The following is a 26,701-nucleotide window of genomic DNA, read 5'->3' on the forward strand; positions in this document are numbered from 1 at the left end:
GTGCTGTCGGGGGCCGTTGGAAGTTTTCGGGCTCTTGAAGCTGTTCTTTTTTTCCTCTGTATTATTTAAAACGGTTGTGGCGTTTCTGAAGTCAACGGAAGTGAGTAACAGTGTTGTGCCATTATTTACCTCCTCCGCAAGCACATCTGACTCTCCCTCCCTCAGTCTATCCACCCCACGATGCCTTGGCCTCTAGAGGGTCAGAGGCAATAACACCGGCCCACTTCAATTTTCTCATTTCAGCTGGCGTTGATGGGCCAGCAGCAGCAAGACTGAAGGCTAAATCTATCATCCTCCTCTACAGACCTGCGGGGGTTAAAAGTCGCCGTCCGTACGATTTCAGGAAACCCCTCGTTCATGCAAACAAAGGCTGGATTTATGCACTCTTATTTATTTGCCCTTTTCTCCTTAAAATCTGCATATTCAGTTGGACGTTAGAAGGATGAGAGAATACCTGCTGATAGTAACAGTGTGAACTGTCCCGGAGAGCAGTATTCATAGCCTCTGTCTCACCTCCAACACATAGACAATCACACACACATACACACTCACACACACATTCTGCTGTAATATTTATCTCTCCGTGACTCATTCTCCGGCCGGTGGGGGATTTTGGCACCATTTCAACTCTGACCAGGGGGCTGTATTGTAATTATAGCAGATTGAGAAAAAAACTGAATAACATATTGACTCTCGCAAGCCTGTGGTAAATTTTTGTGTTTGCATGTGTGCGTGATTGCAGAAAACCTCAGAACAGTGGCAGACTAGAGGGGAAGAAGGAAAAAAGAAACAAGAAAAATAAAGCTCTTGACCTTATCATTCTGTAAAAGACCAACACGCACTGAAAGCAGCTCCACATTTGCCCTCCCAGCTGCCCATCTGCCACCCTGTCATACGACTGGCTGCTGGTCCAGAGAAGGCAGGAACTTAAAGAGCCAGTGGTATCAGAATGAGAATTTTGTGACTATTAGTACTTTTAAATTCACTTTCACCAGATCAGGAGGACCAGATCAGGATTTTTTATCAAATTAAATCCTTCTAGAATGAGAATGGCTGCATCCAAAATCGCATACTTCCCTACAAAACAGTTTATGAAAAAGTACTATGTCTGAATTGATAGTACTCACAAAACAGTAGGAGAAAAGTACCTCGATGACTTCCGGTGAGATTCTGAAGTATGCATGTAATGGACACTTGACAGTTTATTGAATGACAGTGATGCAATGCAGCTGATGCTGGTAGGTCAAATGACATTAACAATGGTGAATTTAACGTATCAGGATTGCATTCATACTTCATTGAAAATACTTCTCAACATTCTTTTGAAAATTTGTGGGATATGTTCAGTAGGACTGGCTGATATGACGATATATATCGGATGGACGAAATTAAAAGTCTATCGTTTCATATTGTGCTCTACCGTTTATTTCATGGTGCCGCAAAATACATTGTTTATGGCAATACTTTTTAATATTTTGAATGATGGCAGCCTTACATGCATTACACGGGGATGCAGGCAGAGTGTGAATAATAGCATGCGCGCTCACATCACGTTGCTGTGCATGTGGTCACTTAATATTTGCAAGCACTGCAGTTTAAAACAACTGATTTTAGGCTGTTAAAACACAAACAACAGAGCTATATGTGCGCGCTGTCTGTGTTTATCAGCTGCTAATAGAGCTCGTGAGCATTTTTGATGCTTTATTGGCTTTGAATGATTGCATAAACACTTATATGCGTCCAAATACAAGTATCCTCATAAACACAGTCATTTAGTTCTTAAGGGAATGTAAACAGTTCAGGGAGAAATCACAGTATATATGTAACAGTATATTGGATCCGAACTTTGGTCTTTAAGGGAAAGCTGTCCAGTATTTGTCCTGTCTGCCATTCATATATATATACACACAAACATGATTCCAAAAAAGTTGGGACACTGTACAAATTGTGAGTAAAAAAGGAATGGAATCATTTACAAATCTCATAAACTTTTTATTCACAATAGAATATAGATAACATATCAAATGTTGAAATTGCGACATTTTAAAATGTCATGCCAAATATTGGCTCATTTTGGATTTCACGAGAGCTACACATTCCAAAAAAGTTGGGACAGGTAGCAATATGTGCAACATGTGCTCAGGAATACTTCCAGAAAACATTATCGGTGAACACAATCCACCGTGCCATTCGCCGTTGCTGGCTAAAACTCTATAGGTCAAAAAAGAAGCCATATCTAAACATGATCCAGAAGCGCAGGAGTTTTCTCTGGGCCAAGGCTCATTTAAAATGGACTGTGGCCAAGTGGAAAACTGTTCTGTGTTCAGACGAATCAAAATTTGAAGTTCTTTTTGGAAAACTGGTACGCCATGTCATCTGGACTAAAGAGGACAAGGACAACCCAAGTTGTTATCAGCGCTCAGTTCAGAAGCCTGCATCTCTGATGGTATGGGGTTGCATGAGTGCGTGTGGCATGATCAGCTTACACATCTGGAAAGGCACCATCAATGCTGAAAGGTACAGTACAGACCAAAAGTTTGGACACACCTTCTCATTCAGAGTTTTCTTTATTTTCATGACTATGAAAATTGTAGAGTCACACTGAAGGCATCCAGGGCTGTTTGACCAAGAAGGAGAGTAATGGAGTGCTGCGCCAGATGACCTGGCCTCCACAGTCACCGGACCTGAACCCAATCGAGATTGTTTAGGGGTGAGCTGGACCGCAGACAGAAGGCAAAAGGGCCAACAAGTGCTAAGCATCTCTCGGGGAACTCCTTCAAGACTGTTGGAAGACCATTTCAGGTGACTACCTCTTGAAGCTCATCAAGAGAATGCCAAGAGTGTGCAAAGCAGTAATCAAAGCAAAAGGTGGCTACTTTGAAGAACCTAGAATATGACATATTTTCAGTTGTTTCACACTTTTTTGTTATGTATATAATTCCATATATAATTCCACATATAATTCCAGATGTGTTAATTCATAGTTTTGATGCCTTCAGTGTGAATCTACAGTCATGAAAATAAAGAAAACACTTTGAATGAAAAGGTGTGTCCAAACTTTTGGTCTGTACTGTATATCCAAGTTCTAGAACAACATATGCTCCCATCCAGACATCGTCTCTTTCAGGGAAGAGCCAGTCCACATACTGCATCAATTACAACATCATGGCTGCGTAGAAGAAGGATCCGGGTACTGAAATGGCCAGCCTGTAGTCCAGATCTTTCACCCATAGAAAACATTTGGTGCATCATAAAGAGGAAGATGCGACAAAGAAGACCTAAGACAGTTGAGCAACTAGAAGCCTGTATTAGACAATAATGGGACAACATTCCTATTCCTAAACTTGAGCAACTCCTCAGTCCCTAGACGTTTGCAGACTGCCATAAAAAGAAGAGGGGATGCCACACAGTGGTAAACACGGCCTTGTCCCAACTTTTTTGAGATGTGTTGATGCCATGAAATTTAAAACCAACTTATTTTTCCCTTAAAATGATACATTTTCTCAGTTGAAACATTTGATATGTCATCTATTTTGTATTCTGAATAAAATATTGAAATTTGAAACTTCCACATCATTGCATTCTGTTTTTATTCACAATTTGTACAGTTGTACATTTGTACAGTCCCTTTTTTGGAATTGGGTTTGTGTATAGATATAGATATATAGATGGATATAATTTACACAGTCAAGACTAATTAATTAACACAATGTATTTCTTATGTATTGTATTTTTTGTCCTATTGCTTGTAATTAGTTTTTTGTTCTTATTTCATCACTGACTGTTTATTTATCTCCAGTGAGCTTGAGTTTTTTTTAGTATTATTTTCTTGTATTAGTTTGATATCGACATTGGTGACCAGGATTATGAAAATTCTATGATATCAAAGATCTTAATATCATAAAAAAAAAACTTATTGAAAAAATAACCATATCAAGATTTATATCGTTATCGTTATTTCTCATATCGTGATAAGATTTGGTCATATCGCCCCCACCCCTAATGTTCAGAATAGCATAACACCACACTACTCTTACTATTGCTAAAAAATATAGTATGTATGTTATACAAAGTATATGTAGATGTTCTGTATGTTAAGAATATCTGTCCAAACTTCCTGTATATCAATGCAGCACAGAAAAACTACACAATTGTTATAAAGTTTAATGTTTAAAAAGCAGAGAGCAGAGTCTGTGGGTCAGCAATGGTCTCTGCGATTCACTCGTAGGTCAACTGAGGTTTCCTGTTTGTTGGAATATCAGGCATCAACTCTGTCATTTTTTTCCATCCGTTCTCTCTCTCTCACTCTCTCTCTCTCTCTCTCTCTCTCTCTCTCTCTCTCTCTCTCTCTCTCTCTCTCTCTCTCTCTCTCTCTCCCCTCTCTCTCTCTCTCTGTTTTTTTCCCCCTCTCCTTCCATGTCTGTTCCGTGCTGCCCCACTGGAGCAGTCCACTGATAGAGAGTGTACGCAGTGAGAGAGAAGCTAAAAATTACTTCAAAAAGCAGTTCGCTTTGACATCCCAGCCCAAGTGTGTATTTCTCGTAAAATGTGTGTGTTTGTACAGAACCTTTTGTGATGGTGTTCTCACTCCGGTCTAAATTTGCTCATCGTGCTGCTGGCATGTTGGTAATCATGCCCGTCTTGTCCTGTGGTGTAAAAATAGACAAACAAACACAATATAAATAAATTTCAAAAAATCTAACAAGGCACCAGCATGAGAACATTACACCTCCATGCAAAGTTTTTTTTTTTTTAGCGGAATTCATTTGAATTTGATGAGCCATGAAATATGAATGGAAAACATGAACATATCTGATTAACCTGGGGTAGACTGCATGCCTGTGCGATGACAGAAAGGCGAAAGATCATGGTGAGGGGTCACAGTACATGCCTCTCCATGGCTTTTAGATGGTGAAATTGCCCTTTGTGCTGATCTTCAACAAGTGCTGAAGGTTTAACCCAAATCTTCATATTAACCATCATAAGACAAACCACACAAATGGTCTCAGATGTGCTGCAAAAGGGCAACCCCTGCCAACAGCCATCTCTCTCGCCCAGCTTTTCTAAAGTCTAAGGTCACTCTCACAGACTCACTATGGTTGATTAGATGGCAATTTGAATAACATTTGGATATCATTACAGCATGTGACACATGCCTGTTTGGAGGAATTTACTGTTGGATGCCTAGCCCAATTTACAACACAAAAAATATTTTACTATTTTTTACTTTTAAAAAGATTTAATTTAATCTGAATTGCAAAAGTTTGTGTTTGATAAGATTTGTAAAATATTTGTAAAATCTTATCTCTTATGCACACCACAGCTACATTTAAAAATATATATATTTTACATCAAGATTTCAAAATAAACGTTTCTGCATGTGGCCAAATATAAAAATGTATGGATTTAAACATCGTTTAATCACACTGTGAAGTGAAACGTCACCAGGCCGTTGGCGCCCCCTGCAGGTATTTGTTTTAATACATAATGTACTTAAATTGGTTATGGTCATATTATGTGGTTTTGGTTTTTGATACTTTATTTGAGCAAATTTTATTGCTTCATTGTTAGTTTATATATAAATTGTCATACTAAAGCCTGGTTTTCACTTACAGTATGTCTGTCTGTGTTACTTAAAATAATAGATTACTTATTTTTGTCAAAATAATCAGTAGATTACTTGATTACCAAAATAATCAGTAGATTACTTGATTACCAAAATAATCAGTAGATTACAACCCTATATTAGTTTAAATATTTCTAAATACAACTGCATTATTTAACTTTATTTTATTTTACTTGAAAATCTCTTTAAAATATTAAAGTATTGTCTTGTTGTAGTGAACCAAGTATCTAAATTTTGTCTCATTTGGTGAGCTAAGTGTAATGTCACACCCGTAGTGTCAATAAGCAGTGATATAGCTCTTAATTTTTCCAAGTGTATGATATAGCTTTCCTTCCTCAGGTAAACCATATATTCATGAAAAAGAAAATCAGTTTGAATAAAGAAAGCAATAACTTTGCCATAGTATCCTTTCAAATGTTAAAGTTGCCACAGCCATTGCATGCTTTGCATGGATTGCCCCGCCCCCAGAAAAAAGTTGCTTTAACCCCTTTATATACAGTGGGGCTCGAAAGTTTGGGCACCCCTTGCAGAATCTGTGAAAATGTTAGTAATTTTCAAAAAATAAGAGAGATCATACTAAATGCATGTTATATTTTATTTAGTACTGTCCTGAGTAAGATATTGTACATAAAAGATGTTAACATTTAGTCCACAAGACAAAAAAAATGCTGAAATTATTAAAATAACCCCACTCAAAAGTTTGGGAACCCTTGGTTCTCAATACTGTGTGCTGTTACCTGATGATCCACGACTGTTTTTCTGTTTTCTGATGGTTGTGCATGAGTCCCTTGTTTGTTCTGAACAGTTAAACTGAGCAGCGTTCTTCAGAAAAATCTTTAAGGTCGTGCAGATTCTTCAGTTTTCCAGCATCTTTGCATATTTGAACCCTTTCCAGCAGTGACTTTATGATTTTGAGATACATCTTTTCACACTAAGGACAATTGAGGCACTCCAACACAATTATTAAAAAAGATTCAAACATTCACTGATACTCCAGAAGGAAACAAGATGCATTAAGATTTTTTGAACATGAAACTTTTGAACATGATGAAGATGGCCAAATTTGTCTTGTTTTGTTGAAATATGATTTTTTCCCATTTACTTCTGCCCTTCGTAAGCATCAGAAGATACTTGTATGTTTCCCGGTACACAAATTAAGTACAATTTACCTTAATCTTCAAATTCCAAAAGTTTTCACCCCCAGCTCTTAATGCATCGTGTTTCCTTCTGGAGCATCAGTGAATGTTTGAATCTTTTTAAATAGTTGTGTTTGAGTGCCTCAAATGTCCTCAGTGTGAAAATATGTATCTCAAAATCATACAGTCACTGCTGGAAAGGGTTCAAATATGCAAAGATGCTGGAAAACTGAAGAATCTGCACGACCTTAAAGATTTTTCTGAAGAACAGTTCTCAGTTTAACTGTTCAGAACAAACAAGGGACTCATGCACAACCATCAGAAAACAGAAAGACAGTCGTGGATCACCAGGTAACAGCACACAGTATTGAGAACCAAGGGTTCCCAAACTTTTGAGTGGGGTTACTTGAATAATTTCAGCAATTGTTTTGTATGGTGGACTAAATGTTAACATCTTTCATGTACAATATCTTACTCAGGACAGTACTAAATAAAAAATAACATGCATTAAGTATGATCTCTCTTATTTTTTGAAAATTACTCACATTTTCATAGATTCCGCAAGGGGTGCCCAAACTTTCGAGCCCCACTGTATAAATATATATATAAATTAATTACTGACCCCAAGAATAGAATCTGATTCATGAACAAATGAATCTCATGGCTTGATTCTTTTAATGAATCATTCAAAAAGAATCAGTAACTTGAATCAGTCTAACTGAATATCTTATATCTTATATATGAATATCTTACTGAATGTCTGGCTTATTCATTTGTCTTATTTGTATATGTATATGACACTAATTAACTAATGAGTTTTATTCTATGATATATTATTTTGAAAGTGTTCAAAATATGCTATAAAATTAATATAATCTTGTTTAGTGTGCCATTAGAGCCAGTAATGGGTGGCCAACCTTGCTGCAAGAGGAAACAGGAGTTTGGTTCTGCCAGTGTTTGTATTGTTTATTTTTTTTATTGTTTGATTTTATTGTAAGCATATTAATCTTTAAACTCTTCATTCTCCTTGCCCCTTCACCGTAGGGCCGTGTAAATGTATCATTGAGTATATTTAAACGGGGTGCCCTCTGAGATCCCCCCAATTAGAGAGGTCTGGAACAATAATGCTAGCGCTTAATTGCATTAACATAATGCCTCCTAACGATCATTACACTCACAAAAATAGTTGTGATAATAAAGCCATTACTATTTTGAGAGCACAATTAGCCTACGGTGCCACCCTTTGTGATGTTATAATTGCGACATTTAGACGTGCGCGCATTCCGTTCTTCATCCTGTTGGGAGGAGAGGATGGGAGGCGGAACGCTTGTCATATACCGCGGCAATTTACGTCCTCGTCTGAGACAAACGTGTCACCTGTATTCCACCGTACTACCCAGCAATGATGCGAGCTGATTGGTTGCATAGATAGACAACATTCTCCAAATCTGTCAGAGGTGAAAGAAATGGCTTAAGATAATAGATGGATAGATAGAAGGGAAAAGAAAGACACGGAGAGAGTGTTGGCGAGATAGAGGGAAAGATAGAAATGGAGAAAGAGATTGGTTTCCATGCCTGGTAGTCAGCAGCTCTGTAAATCTCCCAGGACTGAAGAGGGGGAGAGCAGAAGGTTGATAGTCATCCATCACTTTTGACAATTCCACCTCTCTGTCGCCACTTACTTGACGGAAGACCCTGAGCGAACGGGAGAGATAGCTACAGAGTATCTTTTTATAGAGGAGGATGGCAACACTGTTCCATTTTGTTTATGTATTTGTCTGATCCTGAGTTAGAGATTGTGGCACTACTGTTCAGTTTTGTGCTTGGAAGTGGAGCTGAGTGACCTGGCATCTGTAATATGTACAGTAGGGATGTAACCTGGAGACAAATCTCCCTTAAAGGAACAGTTCTCGCAAAATGAAAATTCTGTTATTTATTCACCTCTGTTGACTTTATTTGTTCATGGTAGCTGCTGTTTCAAACAAAATTTCCAAGCTTTTTTCTATTCATTTAAAGTGAATGGTGACCACAGATGTCAAGTGTGATTTTTCTTAACTTTCAGTTTATTTCTGAAACCAAGGTGTTGAATGACTTCAGAGCACTTGATTTATATTGCACAAGTACTTCTGTGAAGTTTTGTACTATTTTTTGATCTTGACAGTTCCTGATCCCCATCTGCTTTCATGAGGGTGTAAAAGACACTTTATATTCAGGAATATTATCAGTTTGACTGCACTGACACCATCGGATGAGAACAAAATTGAATTAAACTGGATGATGACATTTCAGAGAATCAAATTTGTTTCATTATTATTTAATTTTGCTAAATCAACACTGTTTTGTACAGAATTGAATCAGCATTGAACTGATTTGAGCTGAATAACAACACCATTGTCTTCTGTAGAGCCGTTTATAATTGATGATTTTGACACTATTGACACTATTGTCTTTGTAGAGTAGCTTTGCTGCAGAATAGGAATTTGTCTCATATTTGAAGAAGTTTGCATAATTGATTTGATCCTCCTGTTTAGTACTATGAAGCTGCTTTGAAACAATCTGAATTGTATAATAGAAATTATAGAAATAAAGGTGACTTGACTTGACTTTTATCAATGTTCCTTCTAAGCTGTGCACGCGTGGCCGCGCACTTCTTCCACCGTGGCCGTACAGAAGAAATAATGTGCCACGCACATGCAAAAAAATTAGTTTGGAAAGCCGTTTAATTGAATTCTATTAAAAGTGGAAGAATCACAGTGCTGGGGCAAACCACTATAGAGCTGATGCCGCTATAGAGTCAGAACTGGTGAATGCGGTTTACAGGTTTCATAGAAAGAATGATGTGCACCAAATTAGTCGCTGTAGGAACCGAATACTTCAATGGTTGTGGTGCACTTAACATGAGAGCCAATGTAAATGCAATGACGTGTCATCATGTATTCAAGAAGAGTGGCTTGATTAAGTGCTGGAAAAAAAAGTGGAGGATGGGCACAGAACGGTAACAAAATTCCCGTTAGGTGTGACCTCGATGATTGTGGGCTGAGGGCAAGCAGAGGGGCTGCCAGACGACAGTGGTGGAGGAGGCTGGAGCGGTGAGAGAGTGGGCATTTTCGAGAAACAGACACTGAGGGCACTTTCAAGAAGCAGGCACTGGAGAATCAGAAGCCACCTCAGGGCTGGACAAGGGAACTATGGACGAAGGAGGGCTGGACAGGACCAGCGGAGATGACGGAGAGAGGAGAGGGGGAAGTTCAATCTCCAGATCAGATTCCCAGTCATTGAGATCCTCCTCCCCTGTATCTTACGTACCGTAAACTCTAGTGTAAAGGCGCATGACTCGCTGTAGCTTTGTCTCACACACATGCAGAGAGAGAGAGAGAGACAGAATTTGCGCGCTACATGTAAACTATATACTTTGTTGTATTTTCCTGTCAAAATAACGGCGTTCCTTTGGAATTCTTCATCTTTTTTAACTTTCAGTTTCTCCAGTAGTGGGCGGAGCTAATGCAGAAAATGACAAACTCATTGGCTAGCTATTATCGTCCCTGTATTGAATTCAGCAAAATCAGTTCGAGCGAACGCAAACAACCTGATTAATATTCATGAATTAATCCTTAGTGCGTTTTATATTGTTCTTATTAGTTCAATTGTCAAGGTGTCCGTAGAGGATTGTTAGACAAGCAAACGTCTTTAATATAGAAATCAAAGGTATAATCCACATCGGTAACACAGAACATCCAACAAGTGTGGACGAAGTAGATCCAACAGTGGAGAGATGCAAAGACAGGAACTTAAATACTAGGGATAATTACTAAACACAGGTGCATGGAATGAGACCATCAGGTAACCTAAAATGTACATCTTTTAGTTATAGCAAGGGTAAAATAAAATATAGCACAAGTTAAAAGTATACAGGGTTTAAACATGAATATTTTTGCTCAGGTGCTAGAAATGGCCTCTCAGTGGAGAAAAGTTTTGCTCAGCAAGAAAAAATAAATAGAGGGAACATTGCTTTTAATATGGTGTTCTACATATGAAACATCATCATACAGGTTTGAAAATTATCTAAGGGTGAGTAAATTATGGTGGAATTGTGATTTTCGGCTAAACTATCCCTTTAAGTCATGCCAAAATGGAGGGTGAGGTCATGAACCATGAGACAAGAAAGGATGTAAAATTCCATTTAGTTTGACCGATTCGTGCATTACAATACGTTTTGACTTCATTTTTGTTAATTATGGTTGATGTAAGTTGGCGTAGACACACAAGAACATTGATTTATTGCATGCACAATAGCATGACGCGCACATATAAGCTACTGGCATAGGGTTAAGTATTACAAACACGTATACAAAGGTCTTTCCCTCATAGCTTGCGCACGGAGCCATCAGTAGGTTAATGGAATGCTTTTAAAGCTCTCCGAGCACCATTGTGTGAGTGACTGTGACCTTTTGCATTGTGTTGTCTGTGTTTTGCTGGACCGTCAGTCAAAGGCGATGGAGAGACCTAATTAAACATGTTCGAATCACGTGTTGCTGCCACACAATGAGGCAGCAGATTGCAATTGCCTTTTCACTAAATACAGCAAAAACGCCCACTTCCTGGTTTTCCAGTGGAATTAAATAATCCTGCACAAAAGGCTCTGAATGCCTGAACCAAACAAAAGGTCTACATGCCTGCTGCTTCAGAAATGCCTGCTGGAGTTTTCTGTTATCTGATATCACAGTTATTGAATACATCGCTTTTTAAGAAGGAAATTAAAAGCTGACATTAAATTGCAGCTCGAAATGCTCGCAGTTATTCAGTATGTGAAATTTCTTTCTCAAAAATGTGTTTGTGCTAAATCTGAGCTTTCAGCTTTTAAGCTTTTCATGGCCAACTGTGATTTCCAAATTTTTTTTTAAGTGTGACCTGCCAATACCGATTTGTGCCGATTCTGATTTTTCCTAAAACTATAATTGACAGCATATAAAAACAAAAATATATATTCTTTTTTAATGCAAACAAATTATCCACATTTATTCAGCTATGTTGTTCCAAACTCTTGTGATTTTTTTCTTTCTTTTGTGGAACACACATAAATTTTGCAGATATTTTGCTTAAGGGAAAAATTTTTGAGCTTTTTTGATTTGTAATCATTTGAACTACTAGATTATACCAAATAAGAGTGTCACATGGGACAGGACAGTAGAAATGTTACCTTTAATGATTAAATGATGCATCGGAAAGTATGTTATAAGATTCAATTTTAAACAATTTCCACTCAGAAATGGCTAGTAAATTTCTAAAAAAAAAAAAAAAAAAAAAAAAAAGTAACACATTTAATTTTGTAGTTGAAAGACTGAAATATAATTTTCTTGTAAAACATGGTTCAGAATGCTTTGTTTTATTTACAATGTCGAATAATATTTTTTTACATTGTAGAATTAAAAGGCAAAGCAGCTTTATTCTTCTCCTGCTGCTTCTTCTGTTTTTTACAGAACTACATTTCTTAACTTAGATCTCAGATTCAGTTGGTGTACCTGAAAATGGGCTTACATTTTTTTTTGGACCTTTTATTTAAGGAAGGAGGATTTTGAGACCATTTAGAATGAAATGCCTTTTTTTGTGTGAATTATTCTAGACTCTGTAAAATAATACTGGACACTTTTTTATTTAAAATAACTAGAATTATTCATTTAATATGATCATTTAATCTGATATACATAGCAAGTTGATCATACTGGTTACACACAAAGCAAAGCAAAATTTCCATTTACAGTTTAAATTTTGTTGAGTAAATATATGTATTTTTTGTATATGGCTCAGTGTACTCTGTATTTAACCTCTGTCACTATACAGTATGTACTTTTATTTGCCCCACTGCATTCTGCATTATTCAGTGTCGTTAAGCTAATATATCTACATTGAACTTTCTTAGTAAGAACATGACTTACAGAGGACAAAGTACATTATTTATGTCTCCCTCCATTTAGACAAGTCTCTTAAATATTTCAGCACTGTTTCCCCCAGAGCAGGACTCTGCAGATCGATCAGTATCAAAAGACACCGTTTGCCCCCAAACACTGTTTGACATCCAGCTATTTCTGTTCAGGAGCACTGGGTAGGTCATTGCTTGTTGGCAGTCTTTTTCTCGTTTACTTTTCTGCTGGTTTCTTATTCTCTGTCTCTTAACAGTGTGTAAATCATTAGTTCACCTGTGCAGCTCAGAGCAGCTTGTTGTTGAGATGTAGGAGAACTTTGCTTTTGGAGCGGGTGTTTCTGTTGTGTGTATAAATAAGGATTCTTCTTTAATCCCAGAATCGGGTTTTAAGGAAATCTTTGCTACAGCTATGCAGCCACTAACTATATAACAACAACAGCTGTTAACATTAATGATATGGTTGCTATTGTACTATGGTGCCACAAAAGTACAGTATTATTTTAAGTATTAATTGCAGAGTCTGCGAGGATGTATAGAATATTTTCCTCTAACCTTTCTTCATCTTCATCTTTTTTTTGCATGCAAATTATAGATATGTTTGCTCCATTTATTTAGTCTATTTAAAAGACTATTTAAAAATTATTTATTCGTTTAAAAATGTAAATTTAATTAAAGGTAAATATTCAGCAGCCATTACTCCAGTCTTCAGTGTCTCATGATCCTTCAGAAATCATTCTAAAATGCTGATTTGGTGCTTAGTTATTATTACTATTTTTAATTACCAATGTTAAAAACAGTTATGCTGCTTAATGGTTATTTATTTTTATTTTTTTTTGGAAACTTTTTTGTGATATTATAAATGTCTTTACTGTCACATTAAATTAATTTAATTATTTCTTGCTAAATAAAAGTATTAATTTATTAAAAAAAAAAAAAAAATAATAATAATAAATCCTAATGACCCTAGAATTCTTATTGAGCCAAAACTTTGAGCGGTAGTTTCTATGTAAATGTTTTATCATGTAAAATAAAAATAATATTAGCATAGGTATTATAATGCTGGTACTAATGTATATATGACACAAATATATACTTGGAATATAAATGTGAAAATATATTATAAAAATGTTGCCAGTTACGTAGCTTTATTGTAGTTTTTTTTAATAGAATATATTTTTGTTCATAGTAAACTACATTTACATGTTGATCAGATGGGAGAAACTGCTAGAATAAGCAACAAAGTGGACCATAATTTAAGTCAAAAGTCAGGCTCCATGACACGAGACACCATGTGAGTGTGAATATGTGTCAGTGTAAAGTGCACTGAAAGAATTAGACATAACTGATGGAAATGACATCTCAGGCAGGCTGGATGGTAATGTGTTCCTGTCTTTCTATCAGTAATTAAATTTACTGTTCTCACAGTTCCTCCATGACCAGCTTTGCACTGAGCTGTGCTGTTTTGGGAACCAATTCCAAATTACTCCTCAGTGTAGATACATTGGCTTAACTTGTGCAAGGGAGCCCACCAGTGACTTACAGTATGTATGTGTGCATTTTATCTCTTTCTTTCTTACATAAAGCTTTTAATGAGCCTGAGATGAAATGTGCGTCCAATTTTACCCACAGCCCTCCCTTGTTCTGAGTAACTCCCCTGTTGACTGTGATGAAGACGCTATAGCAAATGATGACAGAGAGAGAAGCTTCTCGTAGTACTATGAATATAAGTGGGGAAGAAATATGAATGATACAGATCAATTCTGACAACGTCAGCTAAAGGAGTCACCTTCACAGAGGCATATAGCTTTGTTCTGCTGGACAGCTGACAACTGACTACCCTCTTTGCATGAGCCTCATGGAAAAACACCCACAAAAATGGTGTGGGTGAAGTGAAAAAGTTTAAAGATAAAGTGTTTGAATTTGGCTTGCAACATATCCCCAATCTCTTCAAGAGAGCTTTATCTCTTGTTTTTTTTTTACTCCCCTTTAAACCTTTATTTTGTTGGCTGCATTTAGTTTTGTTTTTTCCTGCTATCATGTGGCCCAAGAACAGACCTGGGAACCATTTTTGGGTCAGTTGAGAACCACTAGGCTGGAGAGAGAACTAACCCCACTGTGTCCCACCCTCAAATGCAGCAATACATTCCAGTCTAGATCCAGTAAACACCTGCCAGTGCAGACAATCTGAATTTTGTGGTGGAAAAAAAGAAGAAGAAAGAGTGGCGTGATGTAAAGGTAGTGGAATGAGGATGTATTTGCCTGTGGGGAAAAAAAAAGACTGAAAGTAGGCTGGCAACAGATGTGTAGGGCAGTAAAAGTGTAATTGAAATGCCAGCAGCAATGGTCTTATCTACCCGTTCCAGCAGCTACCTCGCGTCTGAACATCAGTTAAATGTCATTTTAGCCCTGGCTGATTCAGGCCGACCACAATCCCCCATGTTCTGTGACTGCAGCTGCTGATGGGAGGGGAACAGCGGGGTGGGTGGATGATTGGGGGGGGGGGGATTCTTGGAGAAAGCAGGCACTGAAATAAGGAGAGAATGGTTGTAATTGAATTTCGTTTGCACGCTGTTGACTTCTACACCTGGGCTTAATTGGGAATTTGATATGGTTTATCACAAGGAGTCATTTACAGTTTGGACATATCATTATTAGCATTGTCTGTACTATTTATACACTTCATATTTCATAAACTTCATTCTCTCATGATATTAGAAAATGGGTTTGAAGACATATTCACCTGCCCTCAAATTGCCCCAGTCATGCTGCAGCGACCGCAGGTCTAGACTCATGACAGGTGGGTGAGAGGAGGGATGTGACAATGGAGAAACGCTAGCTGTTGGTAATGAGGCTTGAACCAGCATCCTAATTCGAATGCTTCTATGACATACTAAAAGTGTATAATGTATAATGTCTGTAAAATCAGTGGGGAAAGTTGGGGCTGTTTTGAGTTGGGCTGTTGGTCATAATTATGCTTCTATTCTTTTCTTTAATTTATATGGTTTAATTTAGTTCACAGCTACATTTCCTATCATACTCTGTGGTTGCATTGGAAATGTGCATTTTTGCTCTTTTTTTTTTTCTCAAAATCATTATCAGAAAGTGAAAATACAATAATCACTCAATTTATTAAGAGAAAAAAACTTTACCACATTATATTATGCCTTTGTTGTGTACTTGTTATACATGCATTGTACCATTATCTAAAATAAATATTATTCCTTAATTTGTAGGTTTGTGTATTAAAAATCTGCTTTGGTCTCCCGTTCCTAACCATTGTCTATACCCTAAAGCAGTTTAAGCAAACTGTCACAAACTCTTTTGTAATTTTTTCCAAAGTAATTTTTTTAACACACTATCCTTTGAGACATGCTTGCCTCTGTATATATGATCCTGCAAATTACTTTCCACACAAATTTACTTCTAAATAATTATTTTTTTATTGTAAAAGATGGATGATTAATTTAAATGTTTGTACTAAAACAGTTTATTTTGTAAATTTATTATATATTATTATATCTAAAATAAATAATATTACTTCATTTATAGATTCGTCCATTTAAAATCTGCTTTTGTAGCTTTGGTCTCCCATTCCTAACCATTGTCTCTTCCCTAAAGAAGATGAAGCAAACTCTTCCTTTCATGGTGCAATGGGGTAAGGGTAATATTAACCCAAATACCCTCTGATAATGTTATCTATTCACCTTTGGAACCCTCATTTTTAACAGTCTATATTTTGGGACATGCTTGCCTCTATATCAATATACATCATGAATTATATACAAATTAAGAAATTATTTTCCAAGGTCCCGGTACAGTGCGATATGAGATGTGTCTTTTCACCTCAACATAACCTGACCTTCACTTCATTCAGTGTTGTGTTTCTTTTGCAAATCCAGTGTTTTGTTATTTCTCCAGTTACATATGTTGAGGAAATGAAGACAAACTCTTACATCTCTCTACAGTTTTGTCTCCATTGTCTTTTTGTGTTGGAAGTTCACACAATCTTCACATTACGTAGTCAGCGAGATCCTGCAAGATTCTTTTAACACGTTTGGTGTCTCGTACAGCTCTTCCTATTTGCGCTGCTAATTTTGAAACTTACTGTGAGGTTCTGTGAAGAGCAGCCCGATTGAGAATTTCAAATCTTTGCTCAAAGTAGAGCTGTTAGTTTTCAAGTTTTTATTTTGTTTGCATTTTCTGTATGGTATTGATTAAATAGCACTACAAATTGTTCCATCTGCCTGACACACAACAAATGATCAGAAACTGCATTATACTCGGTACCATCAAGTTGAAGTTTTATTCATCAAATTCATAACACAGTGTACTATAGTTTGTGGACAATTAAATGAGCTATACTGACTGAGATTGCTGCTGCGTTTAATATAAAATTTAACTATCATCATTTTGGCATCTCTGGGGCATTCATGATTCAGCAGAATGGGCTGGATCAGATCCCTTCAGCAGACAACAAGACTGCTTTTTGGGGGAGAGAATGAGAAATTCATGGCATAGAATGTAAATAATATATTAAATAGTTTTGTTGTGGTAATTTTATTTTTAATCAATAAAACTCCATTCATTGTTTGCTATAGCCACTATCTATCTATCTATCTATCTATCTATCTATCTATCTATCTATCTATCTATCTATCTATCTATCTATCTATCTATCTATCTAGCTATCTATCTATCTAGCTATCTATCTATCTATACACATATTTTTATGAGGTTTTCTTCTTCACTGCTAGTGTTCATTTTCATACAGTAAAATAACCTTGTTTCCATTTATTTATTTATTTAAACAAAAGCCTTCCATAAGTATTGGAACAGTAGACACAATTGCTCTGCTTGCCGTGGAGTCAAGAAATCTGTAAATATGTTTGAAAGATGAATATGAGACAAAACTACAACTACATTATATTATTGGATGATACAACAAACATGCTTTACCAACTAAGAAGGTCAGCACTTTTTTAGAGTTTCCTCCCCCTATCTGATGTGAGCATAAATATTGAAACAGTTGCCTCTTTCTACATGATCAGCTGTGTTCTGTTGCATTAATTGTTAAGTTAAAACATAAAAAAAAAGTGTTATAGTGGGATGAACTCTAAAAGTGCTATAATTTTTGTTTGGTAAAACATGTATGTGTTGAAACAGCTAATAATAAAATTATGTAGTTTTGTCTCATATTCATATTTTTATCATATATTCAAATGCCTTTACTCCACACCAAGTAGAGCAATTTTGTCTTTACTGTTCCAATACTTATGGAGGGCGCTATATAGTTATCCCACCAATTCTTTGGATTTACCAGCCCCTTAATGTCACATACAAAAGAAGTTTTGTTTTTCAGTTTGTTCCCAGACTCACATTTTTTGTTGTTTTCTCCACTGCTTGTGTTTCATATATAATAAAATAACCTTGGTTCCATCTGCCTACAAATGTCTGCTTCTTGTTGTTTCAGAGGGTGATTTTCAACATTGTGAACTTCAGTAAGACCAAGAGCCTGTACAGAGATGGGATGTCCCCCGTGGTGAAGTCGACCAGCCGGCCTAAATGGTATTCATACCCTCTGCAAATATCACATCTCCACCTACACGCTGTTCATCACTGTGCTTTCCGTGCTTTAATTCCAAATAACAAATCCACGATTTATCTCCCTTGTGTAGCTTGTGCCTCTTCCCATTTTTGTAAAACAGGCCCAAGCATGGGTTCCACACAAGCCCTGCAGACACGGCCAGTAAGACTTGACTGTGTACACTGTCATCATATCTGACTGTCTTATCTCTCTACTGCAAACAACAGGATTTTTCGTTACCACCTTTTCGAGTTTTCACACTGCCGGTGTTCCTTAAAGGAAGCATTCAACGCTTTCTCACTTTCTCTTCCTTCTCCAAGTTGACAATGGTGTGTTTGATGTTCCAGATGAAAGGTTGTGTTGCCGAGGATGTTTTTTTGTCTCCATGGTGATGCCGTCTGGGTAGAAAAAAGGGACAGTGACAGGGCTGTTGATAGAGGAATTATGAGAAATGCCAGAGAAGGAAGTGAGCTTCGGACTGGACAAGCTCCTTATACATGACTGTTTATGGCACATCACACTGGCGCTAATTTCCCTAAACATGGTTTAATTCAATTCAGTTCAAGTTTATTTGTATAGCGCTTTTCAGATGTAACTGAAGTACAAGATTATGAGATACATTATGTGAATGCTTGGCTAAAGAGATGGGTCTTTAATAGAGAGAGTGTGTCTGAACCCTGAACTATTCCAGAGTTTGGGAGCAAATGTGAAAAAGCTCTTCCTCCTTTAGTGGACTTTGCTATTCTATTTACCAAGAGTCCAGAATTTAGAGACCTTAGAGAGCAGAATGAATTGTATGTAGAGTGATAGAAGACTAGTTAGGTACGCAGGAGCTAAACCATTCACAGGGCGTTAAAAGTAAGTGGTAATATTTTGTAACTGATACAGAACTTAATAGGTAGCTGAGTGGGGTAATATTGGTTGGGGGGAGTCATGGCCTAGTGGTTAGAGAGTTTGACTCCTAACCCTGTGGTTGTGGGTTCGAATCTCGGGCTGGCAATACCACGACTGAGGTGCCCTTGAGCAAGGCATCGAACCCCCAACTGCTCCCCGGGCGCCGCAGCATAAATGGCTGCCCACTGCTCCAGGTGTGTGTTCACAGTGTGTGTGTGTGTGTGTGTGTGTGTTCACTGCTCTGTGTGTGTGCACTTTGGATGGGTTAAATGCAGAGCACGAATTCTGAGTATGTCACCATACTTGGCTGAATGTCACGTCACTTAATCACTCACTTATGATCATATTTTCTTGACCTGGTAAGGACTCTAGGAGCTTCATTTTGGACTACCTGTAGCTTGTTTAATGAAGATGCAAGGCAACCACCTAGCAGTGCATTACAATATGCCAGTCTAGAGGTCATGAATGCATGAACTAGCTTTTCTGCATCAGAAACAGGTAGCATGTTCCGTAACTTGGCAGTGTTTCTAAGGTGGAAGAATGCTGTTTTTGTAACATGGGAAATATGATTTTCAAAAGACAAGTTGCCCTCTAATATAACACGTAATATAACATTTATGTGTCTTTTATTCAGCTCGACTCTTTGCGCTCTGTCAACGGTAGGACTGGTTTTATTAGAAACACATCTGCCTTCGTGGAGGAGGAGATGCGTGAAAGACAAATACAGTCCCCTAGCTGTGTGTATTTTTGGATGTCTGTTAAATGGCTACATGCATTACATCAATGTGAAGATAAGATCAAATCCTTTCTGCTCAGTGTGGGTTCTGCTATTCTTCATGTATCTTCATGGCTTTTTTTGATATCTCATACTTAAGCCAAACTCACACTAAAAGTACATACGGTTTCTCATTTAGTGTATGTGTGGTGTGTACTTTTCTAATTACGGTCTAGTTGTGTCAGTTACAAGATCATTAGAATCCTTGATTATATATGATCCTGCAATTAGTAGTATTTTTTTTTATGTAATGTTTTAATGAATGATTAATATAAATGTTTATACTGAATTAGTTTAAAATTAATAAAAATTAATAAAAGTTGGGGCAATTGTCTTTTTTATATATATTAATTAGTGAATAAGTCACTTATTCATGCCAAGGGTGCATTAATTTGATGAAAAATACAGTAAAAACATTAATATTGTAAAATATCGTTACATTTAAAAGTAAATGTTTTTTATTTTTATATATTTTTAATGTAATTTATTTCTGTGATGGCAAAGCTGAATTTCCAGAAGCCATTACTCCAGTCTTCAGTGTCACAGTACGTGATCTTTCAGAAATTATTGTTATATTGTTCATAAGAACAGCATTTATTTAAAATATAAATCTTTTGTAATATTATAGATGTATTTAATATCTCTTTTGATCAATTTAATGCATATTTGTGGTATTAAAGTTTTATAAAAAAAACAATAATAATTCTGACTCCAGATTTTCAACTGGTAGTGCATTTACAAACATACCTTATATACTGTACAAATAGTAACTATATACATACATGTTTATTGGGACTTATTCATATATATATATATATATATATATATATATATATATATATATGTATATATATATATATATATATATATATATATACATTATTACAGACTTTTTTCACTAGTAGATTAAGATGAATTATTTTATCAGCTTTCTAGATTCTGGACATCATGTCAGCCAACAACATGGAGGATTTGTTTTGTGATCGGTTTTGCACAGATTCTCACAGTGAGGAAAAGAGCTGTAAGAGCTTTAAAAGTTGGCTACGCCCTGGGGCTGTTTTCACAGACTTGTTCCAGCAACAAGTTTCAGTCCTGTAGTGTGTGAATGACTTGTGTGCCAGTGTACCTTGAGCCCTTTCCAACAACTGTAGGAAAAGTTAAGTTTGGCAAATTCCACGTACCCGCACACGCACCGATACACACACATCCACGCCTCCTATCAATATCAATCAGAGTCGTGCATTACCATTCAAACACTCATCTGCCAGGTTGAATTTGCATGGGCCATGCAATCTGGGCAGGTGAGGCCTGTCAGAGGTAATAGCAGGGAACTGATGGATGCCAAAGTGTGCGTGCATCCATACGGGTGCGTGCGAGAGAGCCACTACACCACGTTATCCTGACGCACCGAACAGGGGTCATGTGACGGAGAGTGCCCGCTCAACGGAAGCCTTGACATCTGTCACGAGTCGATCAAGGGCATTCAGACAAATGGCAGGCATCTGCCAAGGGAGCCTGTCTTCCTCTGCCAAACCCTGGTCATGGCCTAATGGGATAAGACAATTATATGGAGATGCTGCCGGAAAACAATGGACTGCAAAACATTTCACAGTCAAGTTGACGTCTCCTACGTGCCCGTGTTTAACATTTCCCGCAGGCGTGTACTGGGGTTATTTAGGAGTTTGTGGCGTGCTGTAGCTCACTCTTATTGCAAACCATTTTTTTTAGAAATTAATAGGGCTACATCTGCGCAATTATGATAAAATAATTATTAATAATTAAAATGTGTGTTAGACTTGCTGTTTCGATGGAGGACTGTGACTTCACATGTAGAGTTTCACATGTATGTGTGTATCTATCAATCTGTCATTAGATTGTCATACTTTTTTTACATGCAACAAAATTATATTTTTAATGTGAATTTTCATATTTTAAGTCTGGGTCAGGTAAAAGGTTAAACGATGAAAATATTTGTAAAAAATATCAAGGATAAAGGCCTGGTAAAATGTGTATCCTACATATTAGCAAAAGAAAAAATGTTTAATCTTTAAGTTTTGTTCATTGTTCACTTAGTAAGTTCATTTAGTAAAAAAACATCCCCGGGACACGATTTATCAATAATAATTATGCCCTGAAAAACATAAAAAAACAGGAATAGAGCTAAATGAATGCTGTAATCAACATTCAAAAATTTTCGTAATCTCTATCATTTATTTGATTAAGTAAATAATAATTCATTTATTATTTTGCAGTGTAATATTATAATTGTGCAGCCATAAATTGCAGCTCAATTAGGATTTAAAATAAACTTTTTTTGTTTAGATATTGCATTGGAAAAGTCTGGCTGAACTCTAACCCACGATGCCACAAGCACAAAACCTCTCAGTATACCCTCTGTGTCACAGCTCCAACCATCAGTCTTATTTCTACTCTTTGTGACAGCTCTTTAACAGTAACACAAACTCAGCCTTCCATTCTCAAAAAAATAACTTTTTTGCTACCTGGAAATGGAGCAATTTTGGTTAACTTTCTAACATTTTCCTAGCAGGGAGGAGGCAGACTGGCATTAGACGACATTTCTTTTATTTCCACCGGCATCAAAGTCATTGTCTGAATCATGCATTTTTTTTATACTAATCTGGAGCTCAAAGGACTGCCGCTTGTGTCAGGCTGCGGCATGCGGTGTGAAAATAAGCCTGTAGCATTTAGAGACTCTGAATACCCAGGCGAAAGCGACAGAGAACCTCTGTGTACAAATGCCACAGTGATAGCCATCAGATGGTGGGATCAGGGTGAGCTGATCATTCCGCGCACTGGTCGCCGCCGCTGCGGTGCAAACTTGGGCATTAGGACTTCAATAAGACCACGTAATTCTCACACAAATGCAAGACGATCCTCTCCGTTTCACATCCAATTATAGAGGTGTGAAAACAACAGGCTGTGACACAAAGGGAGGCCTTACACACACACACACACACACACACACACACACACTTTTGCATAGAGGTACACATGCTCCTTTCTCAAGATGCACACAATCACACACGTGATAATGGCTATATGTGTGGACTGGCTATATGTGGTATTTAATAGATTGTGTGTGAAACCGAAGTAAGGTGGTAGGTTTATGTGATCATGTAGCACTCTGTTGTTATTGAAGTTTTATGTTTGTTAGGTGCTAATATCAGTGCTGGTAAGTGTAGCCATGCTGTTGACCAGTAAAAAAGTCCCGGTTGAAATTTGTTAACTAAGGGCATGTAGCTGACTAAGTCACTTAAAGGAATAGTTTACCCAAAAGTGAAAATTTGCTGAATATTTACTAAACGTCAGGCCATCTAAGATGTAGATGAGTTTGTTTATTCATTAGCATTGCATCACTTGCTTACCTATGGATCCTCTGCATTAAATAGGTGCCATCAGAATGAGAGTCCAAACAGCTGATAGTAACATCACAATAATCCACAAGTAATCCGCACGACTATAAAAGCTGTGTGTATGTAAGAAAAAAAAAATCATTAAGGCATTTTAACTTTAAACCATTGCTTTTGGTTTTCAATCCATGTCTGTGATCATATCATATTGTACAACCTTATCTCCATGCAGTGTGTGAGAGTTGATCTTTTGCCGATCATGTTGTCAATATTTTCCCAAGCATTCTTGAAAAGTTTGCAAATATGGGATTTTGAGCAATATCATCACAAGTCCTTACTAATTTTGTACTGACTTTGTTTTAATAAGGGACGACACAAACTATGATAACAAATTTAATAAAACACACTTGACCTATAAACCATTTCTGTGTTCTGACCGGCCTGTTTTGTACTAACCTTAACTGGCAACCAATCAAAAACGCTACAAAGACCTGCTGATTGAATAATCTGCGAAAAAGGCACCATGGTTTTAAAACGGTCATGGTGCCTTTTTCGCTGATTATTCTATCAGCAGGCATTTGTAGTTTTTCTGTTTGGTCCAAACATAATAAAATCTATATACAGGTATTGCTGTTATTATATAATGAAAGAATGAAGAAGTTAGTTTAATGCACAAAAAAAGGCACAAAATGGCACAATTTTATGTTACACACACCCACAAAAAAAAGATTATATTGTCCAAAATTCGACTTATTGACCAAAACAAGAATGTTTATTCCCCCCAAATCATACAACCCAAATTCCGGAAAAGTTGGGACGTTTTTTAAATTTTAATAAAATGAAAACTAAAAGACTTTCAAATCACATGAGCCAATATTTTATTCACAATAGAACATAGATAACATAGCAAATGTTTAAACTGAGTAAGTTTACAATTTTATGCACAAAATGAGCTCATTTCAATTTTGATTTCTGCTACAGGTCTCAAAATAGTTGGGACGGGGCATGTTTACCATGGTGTAGCATCTCCTTTTCTTTTCAAAACAGTTTGAAGACGTCTGGGCATTGAGGCTATGAGTTGCTGGAGTTTTGCTGTTGGAATTTGATCCCATTCTTGCCTTATATAGATTTCCAGCTGCTGAAGAGTTCGTGGTCGTCTTTGATGTATTTTTCGTTTAATGATGCGCCAAATGTTCTCTTTAGGTGAAGGATCTGGACTGCAGGCAGGCCAGGTTAGCACCCGGACTCTTCTACGACGAAGCCATGCTGTTGTTATAGCTGCAGTATGTGGTTTTGCATTGTCCTGCTGAAATAAACAAGGCCTTCCCTGAAATAGACGTTGTTTGGAGGGAAGCATATGTTGCTCTAAAACCTTTATACCTTTCAGCATTCACAGAGCCTTCCAAAACATGCAAGTTGCCCATACCGTATGCACTTATGCACCCCCATACCATCAGAGATGCTGGCTTTTGAACTGAACGCTGATAACATGCTGGAAGGTCTCCCTCCTCTTTAGCCCGGAGGACACGGCGTCCGTGATTTCCAACAAGAATGTCAAATTTGGACTCGTCTGACCATAAAACACTATTCCACTTTGAAATAGTCCATTTTAAATGAGCCTTGGCCCACAGGACACGACGGCGCTTCTGGGCCATGTTCACATATGGCTTCCTTTTTGCATGATAGAGCTTTAGTTGGCATCTGCTGATGGCACGGCGGATTGTGTTTACCGACAGTGGTTTCTGAAAGTATTCCTGGGCCCATTTAGTAATGTCATTGACACAATCATGCCGATGAGTGATGCAGTGTCGTCTGAGAGCCCGAAGACCACGGGCATCCAATAAAGGTCTCCGGCCTTGTCCCTTACGCACAGAGATTTCTCCAGTTTCTCTGAATCTTTTGATGATGTTATGCACTGTAGATGATGAGATTTGCAAAGCCTTTGCAATTTGACGTTGAGGAACATTGTTTTTAAAGTTTTCCACAATTTTTTTACGCAGTCTTTCACAGATTGGAGAGCCTCTGCCCATCTTTACTTCTGAGAGACTCTGCTTCTCTAAGACAAAGCTTTTATAGCTAATCATGTTACAGACCTGATATCAATTAACTTAATTAATCACTAGATGTTCTCCCAGCTGAATCTTTTCAAAACTGCTTGCTTTTTTAGCCATTTGTTGCCCCCGTGCCAACTTTTTTGAGACCTGTAGCAGGCATTAAATTTTAAATGAGCTAATTAAGTGGATAAAAGTGTAATATTTCTCAGTTTAAACATTTGCTACGTTATCTATGTTCTATTGTGAATAAAATATTGGCTCATGTGATTTGAAATTCCTTTAGTTTTCATTTTATTAAAATTTAAAAAACGTCCCAACTTTTCCGGAATTCGGGTTGTAAATGCCACCTGTTTCTGACTAGCAACAGCATGTATTTTATTATATTATTTATTATATTATTTTTTATTATATTATATTTATTATATTATTTACTTTCTCAGCCATAAATTGCTTGGAATGTAACTAAAGTTTAGTTTTTAGTTTCTTCAGTGCTTTCATATATTCACTTCCAGAAAGAAAAAAAAACAGATGGCAGTACCCTTTCAAAGGGTTCTAATACTGTATGTACACTTTAGATACTGATATTTAAAAGTATTAATATGTACCTTAATGTACTAATATGTACCATTTAGGGGAAATTAATGTACAAAGATACCTTTTAGCTTTTTGTTCCATAAAAGTGTAGTAGAAGCTTAAACTAAATACTGTCGGCCATTTAATAAAAAAAAAGAGAGGTTGATCCCCTTCAGTATGTCCCACCCAAATATATGGATTTATCCAAATATGTGAGTATTCTTCTGTGATTCATAGTTGCTGAGGGGCAATTTCAGAAGACATTTGAAATTTGCAGACAAATAGTGTCATCTCAATGTTTTGAGCTTTAAAAACCCCAAGCAGCCATCTTTTATTTCTCTTGAGCATTTGGTTTGTATTGTTGTTGCCCGTGAATTTCTTTCACTTTCTCTTTTTCGCTTATTTTCCATCATGACAGCAAAGTGGAACTGCTCAAAAACTGCTAATCTTTCTTTGACAAGTAGATATGAAATAAAGCAAAGAGCAGCTTTAACTGTCTGATCCAGCCCTGTATGAAGCATTGGATAACGTAAAAAAAAAGATTGAGCGTGGGAGAGAGAGAGTGAGAAAGGAGAGACAGACAGTTTAAGAAAAAAGAAGAGAACAGATTGCCTTTGCTGCCTTTATCTGCAGAAAAAGTCACTTTTAAACTGAAAGTTGAAACCTTTATCTCTATCTGCAGAGACCGTTCTTTCTCAAGGCTGGCTGATGCTGGAGCCCTGTGTGTGCGCGTGCGCCGCCTGGGGCTCATCTGTTCTTGGCCTCCAT

General features: G+C 37.0%; 1 protein-coding gene across 1 annotated transcript in view; it reads left to right on the forward strand.

Moving 5' to 3' along the window:
• The window catches only part of agbl4 (AGBL carboxypeptidase 4), a 348,143-nt gene that overhangs the window by 115,314 nt on the left and 206,128 nt on the right, over nucleotides 1–26,701 (forward strand). Inside the window, exon 4 of the mRNA XM_059503964.1 lies at nucleotides 18,153–18,247. Within this exon, the coding sequence (XP_059359947.1) occupies nucleotides 18,153–18,247 (95 nt within the window). The remainder of the gene's footprint in view (nucleotides 1–18,152; nucleotides 18,248–26,701) is intronic.

Source organism: Carassius carassius, chromosome 21 (genome assembly GCF_963082965.1).
Source record: "Carassius carassius chromosome 21, fCarCar2.1, whole genome shotgun sequence".
Taxonomy (NCBI): domain Eukaryota; kingdom Metazoa; phylum Chordata; class Actinopteri; order Cypriniformes; family Cyprinidae; genus Carassius; species Carassius carassius.